Genomic DNA, 12,525 nt, shown 5'->3' with positions numbered 1-12,525 from the left:
TTCTCCTTCTGGGACCCCTATAATGCGAATGTTGTTGCGTTTAATGTTGTCCCAGAGGTCTCTTAGGCTGTCTTCATTTCTTTTCATTCTTTTTTCTTTAGTCTGTTCCGCAGCAGTGAATTCCACCATTCTGTCTTCCAGGTCACTTATCCGTTCTTCTGCCTCAGTTATTCTGCTATTGATTCCTTCTAGTGTAGTTTTCATTTCAGTTATTGTATTGGTCATCTCTGTTTGTTTGTTCTTTAATTCTTCTCGGTCTTTGTTAACCATTTCTTGCATCTTCTCAATCTTTGCCTCCATTCTTATTCCGAGGTCCTGGATCATCTTCACTATCATTATTCTGAATTCTTTTTCTGGAAGGTTGCCTATCTCCACTTCATTTAGTTGTTTTTCTGGGGTTTTTTCTTGTTCCTTCATCTGGTACATAGCCCTCTGCCTTTTCATCTTGTCTATCTTTCTGTAACTGTGGTTTTTGGTCCACAGGCTGCAGGATTGTAGTTTTTCTTGCTTCTGCTGTCTGCCGTCTGGTGGTTGAGGCTATCTAAGAGGCTTGATGGGAGGCTCTGGTCAAAACAAGACTTTCTTAATGGAGGAAGCAGTGTATTAACTTATTTTCTGATGTCATCTCTTTATCTTCACAGTCTTGAACTTGCTTTTAGGGGCCTCATGGCAACTCTCTTTGGCCCACAGTGAGCCACTGTGAGTGAGTGACACTCACAGTGAGTGAGTGAGTATGCGTCTCACAGGTCCTTAGAAGTGAGATGGCAGATACCCAGCGCTAGGGCTGCGAGTCCCTTTCTCAAGTCCATGGAGGGCATCACTGATCAGTCACAGCATTTGTCCCTGCTGAACTCAGAATCTTTTTTTTTTTTTTTTTGGCCGCGCATGTGGCATGTGGGATCTTAGTTCCCCGACCAGGGATCGAACCCGTGCCCCTTGCATTGGGAGTACAGAGTCTTAACCACTGGACTGCCAGGGAAGTCCCTCAGAATCTTTTTTAACACAAACTTCTAGGTAACCATTAGTAATTGATCAGAGTTGGGCCAGAACATTGTATGAAGTCATTTCTCAGCCCTCTCCCAGATCCTCACTGGGTGTGGGGGGAGGGGGCATCTAGACATCTGGGTGTAGTTCAGACCCCAAATTTATTCAACTGGGGTGGCTATAGATGCCAAAGAAAGTAGGGGAACCTTCGAGGCTGTTTTGAAGATGGGATATTAGCCAGAGACTAGAAGCCAAGCATTCATTCCTTTTAAGTCACGTGGAAGGGCTAGGCTTTCTGCCTCTGGCTTGGATATTTTTATAGTGACATTGGAAATGAGAGCACTGTTGAGAATCCACTGAAATAATGTCTGTAAGAGTGCTTTGCAAAGTTTAATACTCTACATAGATAAAGAGTTGGTATTACTCATAAGTAAATATAAAGCCTAAGCATGAAACATGGCCCATTGTGAGCTCTATAATCATTTGGCTTGTTTTTTATCCCCTGGCCATCTTAACCTAAAATCCCAGGAGATAGCTGTGAAAAGAACAGTTTTCTCATCAAGCCTGCCTTTTGAGAGAATGACTTTTTAAAGCTCAATTTCAGGCAGAAAAATAAATTGAAACAGTGTCCAGGAAAAAAAATGCAGCATTAAAAAAAGAAAAAACTGTAAATACCCTTCTGTCCTTTGCGTCTCCTACCTCCTAGTCTCCCGACCCTGCTCACATATGCTGCTAACGACGATCCTGTGATTTTTTTTTCTCCTTGTGGTTTTGCCAGCGCAGCCCTCCAGTCCGCTTGTGAGCTTGCATGGGGACACGTGAGCCCCACTGGTGCCTGACTTGGTTGAGTTGATATCCTTAGGTCCTTGAAGTGAAAGCCTGGAGCATCTGCGCGTAGCATTTTCCCCAGACCCTGATGAAAGTTTTCTCTGTGCTTTTCTCAGTCCTGGCTTTATCAGTCCAATTTGCCCTCAGGCCACAGACAATTCTCCACTCTGTCCACAACAGAAAAGTGTTACAGTTGGGAGAGGGAGGATTAGGCAATGAAGTGAAGTTTGTATTCTTCCCTCTTGTCTCAGAGATCTGCAGATCCTCCTCTCTGAAAACTTACCTATAAATGTCTCTTTCAGGGTGACCTACCCAGCCAAAGCCAAGGGCACATTCATCGCAGACAGCCACCAGAACTTTGCTTTATTCTTCCAGCTGGTAGATGTGAACACTGGTGCTGAACTCACCCCTCACCAGGTCAGGAAAAAGCGCAGACGGTTCTCTTGGCCTGAAACATCGATGTACATGATAGTTGTTGATGTGGTATATAACACTGAGTTGAGAAAATTCCGAATTCCTGCTTTCATATCTTCACTCTGAACCCTGACAATCCATCGGGTTCTCCCACATGACACTCTGCCCCTCTTGTACTGGTTGTAACCCTGAACCTGGAATGCACTCTTCTTTTAAAGAGATTAGCTGGCATAGAAAAGATATATTTAAGGCAGATTAACACTTAATTGAGGCTTTTTTCTTTCTGACCAAAAAACATATATTAAAATAATTTTGAAAAAAGGAAAACCTAGGAAGTGAGCCCAAAGTATGCTTTTGTTCTAGCCAAAGCAGATTTTGTAGGAATCTGAAAACTAGCACTTTTTAACTTGTGCCTGCTTTGTGTTATGAAAGCAATAGGCTTCATTTTTGTTTTCCATATATAACATAATGATAATTATTATTTAAAAGATTTTCAAACCATATCTTTTCCCCAGAGAGTCTGATATGGCCCTTGTCCTCTCAGACACCTCCTTTCCTGCCTCTGTCATCCCACTTGATTGAGAATAACTGCTCTGAGCCCTGCCACATCCACGGTTGTATTGTAAAGGGAAATTCAGAGAAGTACTTTGAATGTGGAAAGATAGGAAAGAACGTGGGACCTAGTGGCCTTGGTTTAGGTGCTTTGTAGCAGTACTTTAGCAAGAGCTAGCGGACTTGTGTCCATGCTGAGGGGCAGCTTCAGAACAGACCATGGAGGTGAGTGGACTTAACTTGGAAACCTTTTTGCTTTCTGTTCCTTGTAGCTGCAGCTACTGTGCTTGTGCCCAGGCCCGGAGTGGCTGCCGCCAGCACCGCCGTCCTGGCCCTTCTCTGCTTCTCCTCCCTCCACACCCAAGCTCCAGAGAGCTCGGTCAGGCCACTTAGCCACGACTGACTTTTCAGCCACTTAGCCACGACTGACTTTTCAGCCCCTTAGCACTTCCCAGCTCCTTCTCAGAATGGCATTTGCCAATGAAACAGCAGAAGGGAAGACAGAATATGAAGAGAAGTAATTACAAGACAAAATTGGTGGGATTAAGGTTAGGGCAGGAAGAGTTAGTGAGGAAGTGTAACTTTAACTGAATACTCGTCTCATCCAAGATTCTGTTTTGGAAACCCTGGCTTACAGACCTCCTAAGTAGAGATGACATTTTGTAGATGAGCCTGGCTGCTGCCTGTGCTTGGCTGTGACAGGAGGAAGATCAGGCATCCAGGCTTCTAAATCCCATTCTTGGCCAAGACTGCTGGAGTCAGGAGGCTTCACAGCTCTGGGCCTCTTTCCCTAAATACTTTGATGGTTGTTCTTTGTTGCCCAGGTGTAGAGTAACAAATGAGATTTATGTTTTTTCTGTGGATCCAGCACTAGCTCTGTGACCATGGCAACTCATTTAAACTCTGTGCCTTATGATCTGTGAAATGGAACCAATCTACTTGCTTTGTTGAATTCTTTATTTTGAAACACTTGAAAGAAAAGCTGAGTGGATATTAAGTTTTGCTGCAGTTCTAATTTGCAGAAACCTTAGTTTCTTAGGCCATTGGGGGGATAAGGTGATTAGACTCATACCATCATTGATAAATGTTTGTTGACTAGCTAGTATATAGTGGGTCCTACGCTAAATGCTTTGCTTATGTTATTGTGACTCTTCACACAGATATACCACATGTAGAAGTTAATCTTTCTATCTTAAAGATGCAGAAATCAAGGCTCAAGGAGGTTAAGTAACCTGCTCAGCCAATAAGTAGTGTAACCAAATCTGTTTGTCTTCAATGCTCTCTCTGACACTGGGCTGCTCTGCTCCATTGGAACTCTGCCTTGCTATCAATCCCCAAGCCTTCTCTCCTAAGTCTTTAGCTGAAGGCACTAGGAAATTGAAAATGAGCTTCTTAAAGTTCCACCTCATTTCCCTTCTTTTCACCCTCTGGTGAAGAAGTTAATTGGGCAGCAAAGTGGCCAAAAGGCTGGCAGAAAGAAGAAATTACAGCAACAGCAAAGGGCTTAAATCATCCACAAACTGGGCATTCGGCCTACAAGTCGTTGAGAATTGGCTGGACCCCTAAGTTAAATTTCTTATACTAGCAAAAAGTTATCTCTGATCTCTGAGCTAGTAAGCAGGGTGGGACGGCCACTCCTCCTGCTTTCTAGGGCAGGCCTGGCAGATCCCAGAGCTCCCACTGCGATGAAAGAGCTGACAGCCTGCTGCCTTGTTGATTTGATGTTGGGCCCAGAGGGAGTTTTGAAATTATCAGATGAAGGGTCGCGTTACTGTTCTATCCAGACATTTGTCCGACTCCATAACCAGAAGACTGGCCAGGAGGTGGTATTTGTTGCGGAGCCGGACAGCAAGAACGTGTACAAGTTTGAACTGGATACCTCTGAGAGAAAGCTCGAATTTGACTCTGCATCCGGCACCTACACTCTCTACTTGATCATCGGAGATGCTACTTTGAAGAACCCAATCCTGTGGAATGTGGTATGTGCCTCCATGTATCTTGACCCAGGCAAGAGCGGCTGTGCTGCAGTCAGCCACAGACAGCTCCTCTCCAGGGCATGGGCTGTCTACCCTGGCCCGCCCTGCCACCCAGGGCGCACGCACTGTGAGGTGAGGGGCTGTGTGCTGTCCCCATTAGTAGTCTTAGGGGCATGCACGTGGCCTGGCACATCTTAGGGGTTTAATATATAGTGATTGGGGAATGAATGATGTATAGATTTGCCCTCATGGGTTCTAGCAAATTTCTATAAAAGTAGTACTAGAAGAAGGTTTTCATAATACAGCAAAGCACTGTGGGGGGGTACATAGATATGAGATAAAGGCTTTGGCCTTTGAGATATGGCGTGGCCTCACAGCGTGGGCCAGGGAAGGGCCTAAGATTTGAAATCCAATTCCAATTCAGGATGGTGTGGGACAGTGAATTGTGGGATATGCAAAATGCTAATTAACTAATAACCAACATCTGCAAGGTGTATTAATAGTTTACATAGTGTGTTTCACTTACATAACTCACTTTTGACTGGTGTGTTGAGAGGAAGCTTGAAAGACATGGCATTTGAACTAGGGAAGAATTGGCAGGGGTTTATCAGAATAGTATCTGGGGGACTGTAGATTGATTGCTGGGGTAACAGCCTCCAGAAAAGCTTGAGGTGCTTTCAGTGAGATATGAGTTGGGTCCATTTTGCTGGAGCACCTGAATCTGGTCAAGAGCAGTAGGCGGTGAGGTTGGAAAGGTAGCAGAGGCCAAATTGCAGGCCTTGAGTGGTGGTTGGCTCCCTTTGCAAGACAAAGGGGCAGCTGCATTTTCTTATGTTGTATTCAAAGCTCCTTTTCGTCTCTTGGACTTTGGGCTGCTTTTTGTATGAGAGCACATTTTCATTTCTTTTTTTTTTTTTTTTGGTCTGAGACTAAATTACACTTCCCAGGGACATGGAGCAGTTTCTGATTGCAACTGTAACAGCCTGAGTACCAGCTGGGATTTTTGTATTAGGCAGCTCTGTGGGGCTCACCAGACCAGTAGAAAATTGGAACTCTTGCTCCAAAAAGCATTTTCAACAAATACTTATTTTGTTCTTGAAATTTTTACTGCCTCAGTTTGTCGGCTAATGGATCAGAAGGGATTGGACTGCTTGGAGCTTTTTTCAGTTAGGGTCCTGGACGTGAGTTAGGAGATACTGTCCTGCTGATGAGTTTCACCTCCTTCTCTGCGCCTGTGCCTTTAATGGCTGCATTTATTTTTTCAGGCTGATGTGGTCATCAGGTTCCCTGAAGAAGACGCTCCGTCGACTGTCCTGTCCAAGAACCTTTTCACCCCCAAACAGGAAATTCAGGTAGATCCCAGAGGGGTTCTTCACTAAACATTGAAGAGAAATGTGAAATGGACACAGTGAGAGAGGGCAGCAGACCCCTGGACACTGGCTCTGGTCCCTTGTTTAACCTGTTTATATGATATTTTATAGTTTGGTCTTTGCCACCCTGTGGATCAGGCAGGGCAAATATCAGCCCCATCCTAGTGCTGAAAAAACAGGCTCAAGCTGCCCACTGACCAGCTCCCAGAAAACAGATATTTGGAGACAAAATCAGAACCCGAATCTGTTTTTCCTAAACATGCAGGAGGTTTAGCCCTCAGATCACTACTTGATACTACAGCACAGATGGGTTTGGCTTTGTTCCTCTCTGCTGCTGCATAGACCAGGGCTGATGGAGCCCACAGGTGGACAACTCAACTGGAGAACAGGGCTTTCCTCCCCTAGGCAAGCCCTTCCTCTCTCCCTGGAACTCACTTTCCTTGCATACAAATGTTAGCAATCCCTGCCCAGCCCAGCCCATAGGACTGTTGTGAGGATCAAAATAGTTCACAGATAAGGAAAGAAAAGCTTTGAAAAGTTTCTAAAGCAGTTTACAAAATAAACAATAATTATTAAACAGTTTGAGCACTGGTTAAAGAAACTGAGGTAGAGCCACTCAGTGGACTGTTTTGCAATCGTGAGAAATGATCATACTGCAGTCACAGGGAAATCCCCATTTGAATTAATGTTGAAGTGTTCCAAGCAGACTACTTACTCTGATTTCACTGTTAGAAAAAGGACAAGGGCCCAAAAGCTAGAGTAGTAGGATTTCTTTTTTAAAATCCTCCTAATGTTGCTATAGCATCGTTTAAGAATGTCAAATGCAGTTAAATAGTGGAAGGTATAAGCATGATGACAGAGGGTGCTGACTGATTTATAGGGTGGAGTAGGCAGCAGTGACTGCCACAGGCAATGTTAGACGTCCCTTCATGACAGTGGCAGCAAAGAGGAGCCGAGGTTAAAATGTTGGGAACAGGAGTCTCAGGTGGAGGAGCTGCCTTGTTATGGAGCTGGGTTGGCTGGACATTGGCAAGCAAGAAAATTTTCAAATTTTAAATTATTATACACCAGTTAGCTAATTTAAGTTGGTTAGCAAAATATGATAATGCTTACCCTAGGAACCCAGAAGCATTATGAAATCCAGAGTACTGCCTTGGATGTGTCACCCCAGCCATCCAAATACCCGGGCACCATCTTTGATACTAGGCAAATGCTGCCTGATAGGTTGCATTCTCCAACCTCTAAATGGCAGTATGTCTTGGAGGGAAAAAGAGGGTTGGTCAGGAGTAGTGAACTGGTGTCGTGTCTTCGGAAGCAGACCTCTGGAAGCAGAAGCCCGTGTTGAGAAGAGGCAAAAGGCCAAGTGGCCACTCACGGCCAGGAGTTTTCAGCCTCTGGGAGGCATGTCCTCTTCTTGACTGTCATTGGCGTTTGATTCCTAGTACATATACATGGCAGCCCCTGCTGGGAAGAGCACATTTTGAAATACTCCTGGCCTGTCTTCTTTTGGCAGCATCTGTTCCGCGAGCCGGAGAAGAGGCCCCCCACGGTCGTGTCCAATACGTTCACTGCCCTGATCCTCTCACCCTTGCTCCTGCTCTTCGCTCTGGTGAGTAGCTGTAATTAGCATGGGCAGCGTGTGTCTGGCGCCAGACTCAGCAGATGTAGCTGTTCCAAAGGAGGCTTTGTGCTCTGGCCTCAGCACAGCTCCAGAGGGGTCCAGCAGCTGTGACCCAAATCGATGGTCAGAAAATTTTAGAATAACTAAAATTCCCCATTATGGGGGAGCAACGAGAAAAACTGATCCATTATCAAGGGGCCTGAGAAAGTACCCAATAACCATTAAAAATGGTAAAAGTGTATAGACGGGGATGCTCTGTAGGAACGTTCAGATGAGGTCAAGTGTGAAAAAAGCAAGACCGGATGCTAATAGCTATAGAAAAAGTGTGTACAGGGGCTGTGTATTTCAGCACTGTTTGGAGCATAAAACTATAAACAATCTAAAGTCCTCATAAAAGCAAGTGTTAAATAAATTATGTACATCCATACAATGGAATAATATGCAGCTCATTAAAAGAATGGATAGATTTATGTACTTGTCAACCGATATGACAAGGTTGCCAAGATGTCCTATTGAGTGAAGAAGGCAAGGGGTAGGATAGTATGTTTAGTACAATGCTCTTTGTTTAAAAACCTTAAAAAGGCATCATCTATTAGTGTTGGTCACCTCTATGGAGGGGGCCTTTTAGGGAGTATAGAAGAAGGTCATTTTTACGTTTTATACTTTAATGTACTGTTTGAATTCTTTTTTTAACCAACTTTTTTTTCCCTTGTCTCTTTTTAAAAAATTATAAGCATAGATGCACATCCTCAAAGTTCAGAGAATTTTGAGAACTGTATGGAAAACTCATTAGATCTTACTTTTGGAAAGTTGCTTGTGTTCCTAATTCATTCATTGATTTTAATAAAAGAATTATTGGTCAGTCTAAATCTGGAAGGCATGCCACAAGCTTTCAGGAACCAGACCTAGGGTATGGGCACCTGTTCCTTTGAGTGATCAGAATTTCAAAAAGCATGGAACCCACAGCCAGAGCATGTGCATCCTCCCAACTGCCGGTGGGTTTATCTCACCAGTACTTAGAGAAATTAGCAGCGGTGCCAGTTACTTCATCACAAATACAGTTTCTGACCTTTCAGCCTCATGGTTTCACCTGTTTTAAAATAGAAAAGTTTGCTGTCATTAAAAATGATGTTCAGGTTTGAGTTACCCAAGCGCATTTGAGAGCAGGTGTTGGAATGCCTTTCTGAAGAAAAAAGGGAACAGTTTTTCCTGAGGACTTATAATAGGGTGGTCGCCACTTGGAAAAATTCCCTGTTCTTCAGGTATGCATGAACTTTTAAGCCCTTAGGGCTGTTTATTGGATTAGCATTGGCATGGCATGTGTTGCCTCCCTTTCAAGTTCTAATGTCTTTTTAATTTATTTCTCCCCATCGTTCAGTGGATCCGGATTGGTGCCAATGTCTCCAACTTCACTTTTGCTCCTAGCACGATTATCTTTCACCTGGGACATGCTGGTAAGCGCCCCAGGCTGCTAATTCCATTTAACCTCCTTTGACATTTTGCCTGCCTACGCAAAAGCCCTGTTAAGTAGACCCACAACCTATTAACTATAATGACTTAATAGCATAACATTTCCCTCTTCCTCCTGGCTTTTTATGACAGTTAATATGATGATAAACCTGTTTGGCCCATCAGCTTAGAACAGCTGTCATTATATTGGGTTTCATTGTACTAGGCTGCCGTTGGCAGGTCGTTTTACCCTTATTTAATAGCTCTGTTCATTTCCAGAGATTACTCACTTACTGTATCTTTACATTGAGCCATCTTCCTGAGTGAACAGCATTAATGCAGTTTCCAAAGGTTATCTTCCCCCAACGTATCCATCTTCACATTTGCTAGCGGCTGTGTCTGGACAGTAGTAGAAAACAGTCCCTTCCACAGTCAGACATGCTGTCCTGCATTGTTCTCTTGAGAACTTAGAACCTAAATGTTACAAGACAGTAAATTCACAAATCAGTTAGGCATTTCAGAAACTTTTGATACTATTGAATTGGTGACCCTTGCATTTCACTGAGACTTTAATATTCTTTTCTGATTTCTTTGACTCTTTCAGGAGTCACCCTCTCCGTGTCCATAGTGTGCTGATTCTATAGGGGTCCACAGACGAATCCCTTGAAACTCTAGGCAAATGTGTATCTCTGTTTTCCTGGGGAAAGAGAGAGTCTGTAACTTTGATCAAAATTCTAACAGTGGTCCATGACTTCAGAAAGGGCTAAGAACCCCTGCTGTAGTTCATCTGTCATCCTTCTGGACAGAATTGACAGGATGACCTTTCTCTCCAGCCCAGTTAACTGAATTTGAGTGATAGCCCTCCCGGGTCAGGCTGAGAACAAAACCTGAATATAAATTTATTTAGAGCCATGACTTTTTTTGGCCAGAGTGCTTTTTGTGTACATTCCCTCATTTGATTCTCATCACAACCCTGACGGGGGTGACCAGGGTAGGAATTATGATCCTTGTTTGATGGGTGAGAGAATTTAGGCTCAGAGAAATTAAGTGGCTGCGAAGGGCAGAGCCTGGGCCAGAACCCAGGGTTCTCAGTGCCCAGACCTGAGTCCCTTTGACTAAACCTTCCTCCTCTGTCCTCCTTGCTTCCTTCCTAGTCACAGTGGCAAATTAGCCCTAAAAATTTTTTTAATGAAAAGAAAAATGATTCATTTCTTTAATCCTATGGGCTTTCATTCAGAATTTAAAAAATCAACTGAATCCCAAATGTAACATGACATAACTTAAAAAACAAACAACAACAAAACCTGCGTTAAAGAACAAAGATGCAAGCTGGAACGTGGAACCAAGTTGCTGAGATCTGGTTTTTACCTCTGGATTTCTTGGTAGCCAAGGCTGAGAAGCAAGTATATTGAGCTGTTTATTTTCTGGCATCAGATAAAAGGAATAAAACAAGCTGGTCTATAAATACAGACCTCTTAGGATCTGCAGTTTCTGGCTTCTAACTCTCCTCTGCTCAGGGCAATGTCACTGTTTTACTTAATTGGCTATCATGACGCCTGTCCTTGTAGCTATGCTGGGGCTCATGTATGTCTACTGGACGCAACTCAACATGTTCCAGACCCTGAAGTACCTGGCCATCTTGGGCAGCTTGACGTTTTTGGCTGGCAATCGCATGCTGGCCCAGCAGGCAATCAAGAGGTAAGGTTGGGGACGGGCTAGGGACCCAGAGTGGGATTAGAAATATTGTTGTCAGCTCTGTCCACCCAGCTCTTTGAACAACGGTATGTGGCAAAATGATTCATGTCCTTAGGGGCCAGTGTGACACCTTAATCCAGCCCAATACAGAAGCCTTTTTAAATCAGAAAAGAGCCTTGGTGATAAGTTTTAAATATGTTAAAACCACAACAATTTATGCCCCGGCACATTAAAACAAGAGAAGAAAATAATTGCTTTATGAAGATTAAAATGGGTTAGGACAGGTGGCAGAAGGTTGTTGTTAGTGTGCTGGCTGTGTAACAGTTTTCTCCTCTGCTACCGCAGAAAACCCTTTTCTGCCCTCCTCCCGTGCCCTCGAGAAGGACCCTTCTGCAACCACAGCAGCCTCCCGGAGCTCTTCCTCCTAAGTTTGAGGTCCATGCTCTTCCCCCCAGAAACCGCGTCGGGCTTTACAGAGGCCCCCAGCAGGGAGCACTGCTCAGTGGCCCGCATCACATCCCCAAGAACCAGACAAACTTAGGTTCACACAAATGGTCAGGTCCCCCCGCAATGGCAGCTCGCTGGCAGCTTGACTTTTGAACCTGGATTAGAAGCAAATTTAAATGTCACGTAGGTGTTTCTCATTGATTTGACTTTATTAGAACTTGGGTGATTTCAGCCACGTGAAGGTCAATAAGAAAAGGTCAGAATTGCTTTCACCTTTGGAAGTTCACCGTTTCAGACGTGCCCTACTTTCTCGCCTCCAGGACTTTCGCTGGAAGAATGTGACACGATAGTGTTAGCCCCCCAGTGCGGCTGCCAGTTAAGTTGGTCACATCAGAGAGAGGCTTGCTCAGAGACTGTTGTGGGCGGGAGAGCCCCACGTCTCCTCCCTGCCTGAGCCTCCACGGAGCTCTCCGAGTGCCTCACCGTGGATACTGGCCCCAGCGTGCTCCCTGCCCGCCTGTGGTCGTCCAGATTCCGCTAGAGCTTCCCTTAGCACCAGCAGTGGCCACTGGCTCACTTCTCTGCCCCTCCAGCAGCCTGAACTTGGCGGCTCTGCACTGCGTCTGAGAAAGAGCCAGGACTGAGCTGTTTTCCCTGAGCAGAGCCCTGTTCCCTCAGAGCAGCCCGTCCAGGCCCCAGGGAGCCAAAAGGCTGTCCTCTGCTGAGTTCACTCTTTTCTGGAAGTTGCCCACACAAGATGAACAAGATTAAGGAGAGATGGGAGTGGGAACCATTTGATTTAGATCCTGCTCAGCGGGAGTTCCTAGTCTGGAAGGCTAACATTGTGTACACTTTCTGGGGAGGAAGACCATGGTTCTCATCCCACCCTCCATCCTATATAGAAAGTCACAGCCCACTCTGTTGCCGTCTTCCTGAGTCCTAGAGCAAGCTCTGCCCCTGGGGAAAACGGTGACTCTAACAGAAGCTCTGGTCGGGTGTTTGCCATTTCTTTCCTCAGCTTATTTCTCTTCTTACTGTCCTTTCTTGACTCTCAAACCCTCTTTCCTTTGGCAGGATCGCTGCAGAGCAGAGCAGTAGATTGGCAAAATATAGGACACTACGGTAAAGATGAAGGGCGACTCATCCCAGGAGCAGGGCCCCTTTCCATCTTGCCCACCTCATGCATGTC

At 44.8% G+C, this 12,525-nt stretch overlaps 1 protein-coding gene across 2 annotated transcripts in view; it reads left to right on the top strand.

The window, feature by feature from the left end:
* Positions 1-12,525, top strand: part of RPN2 (ribophorin II) — a 60,081-nt gene that overhangs the window by 44,424 nt on the left and 3,132 nt on the right. The window contains exons 11-17 of one of the 2 annotated variants that reach the window (XM_068565402.1): positions 2,115-2,229; positions 4,563-4,757; positions 6,020-6,106; positions 7,638-7,733; positions 9,124-9,199; positions 10,763-10,892; positions 12,411-12,477. In XM_068565402.1, coding sequence (XP_068421503.1) covers positions 2,115-2,229; positions 4,563-4,757; positions 6,020-6,106; positions 7,638-7,733; positions 9,124-9,199; positions 10,763-10,892; positions 12,411-12,462 — 751 coding nt within the window. In that variant the 3' untranslated portion in view covers positions 12,463-12,477. Of the gene's footprint in view, positions 1-2,114; positions 2,230-4,562; positions 4,758-6,019; positions 6,107-7,637; positions 7,734-9,123; positions 9,200-10,762; positions 10,893-12,410; positions 12,478-12,525 lie in introns of those variants that run through there. The other variant, XM_068565403.1, reaches the window with a different exon arrangement.

Source organism: Eschrichtius robustus, chromosome 16, assembly GCF_028021215.1.
Source record: "Eschrichtius robustus isolate mEscRob2 chromosome 16, mEscRob2.pri, whole genome shotgun sequence".
Lineage (NCBI taxonomy): Eukaryota > Metazoa > Chordata > Mammalia > Artiodactyla > Eschrichtiidae > Eschrichtius > Eschrichtius robustus.
Note: the sequence above shows the minus strand (reverse complement) of the source record. Positions and strands in the feature narration are given on the sequence as shown.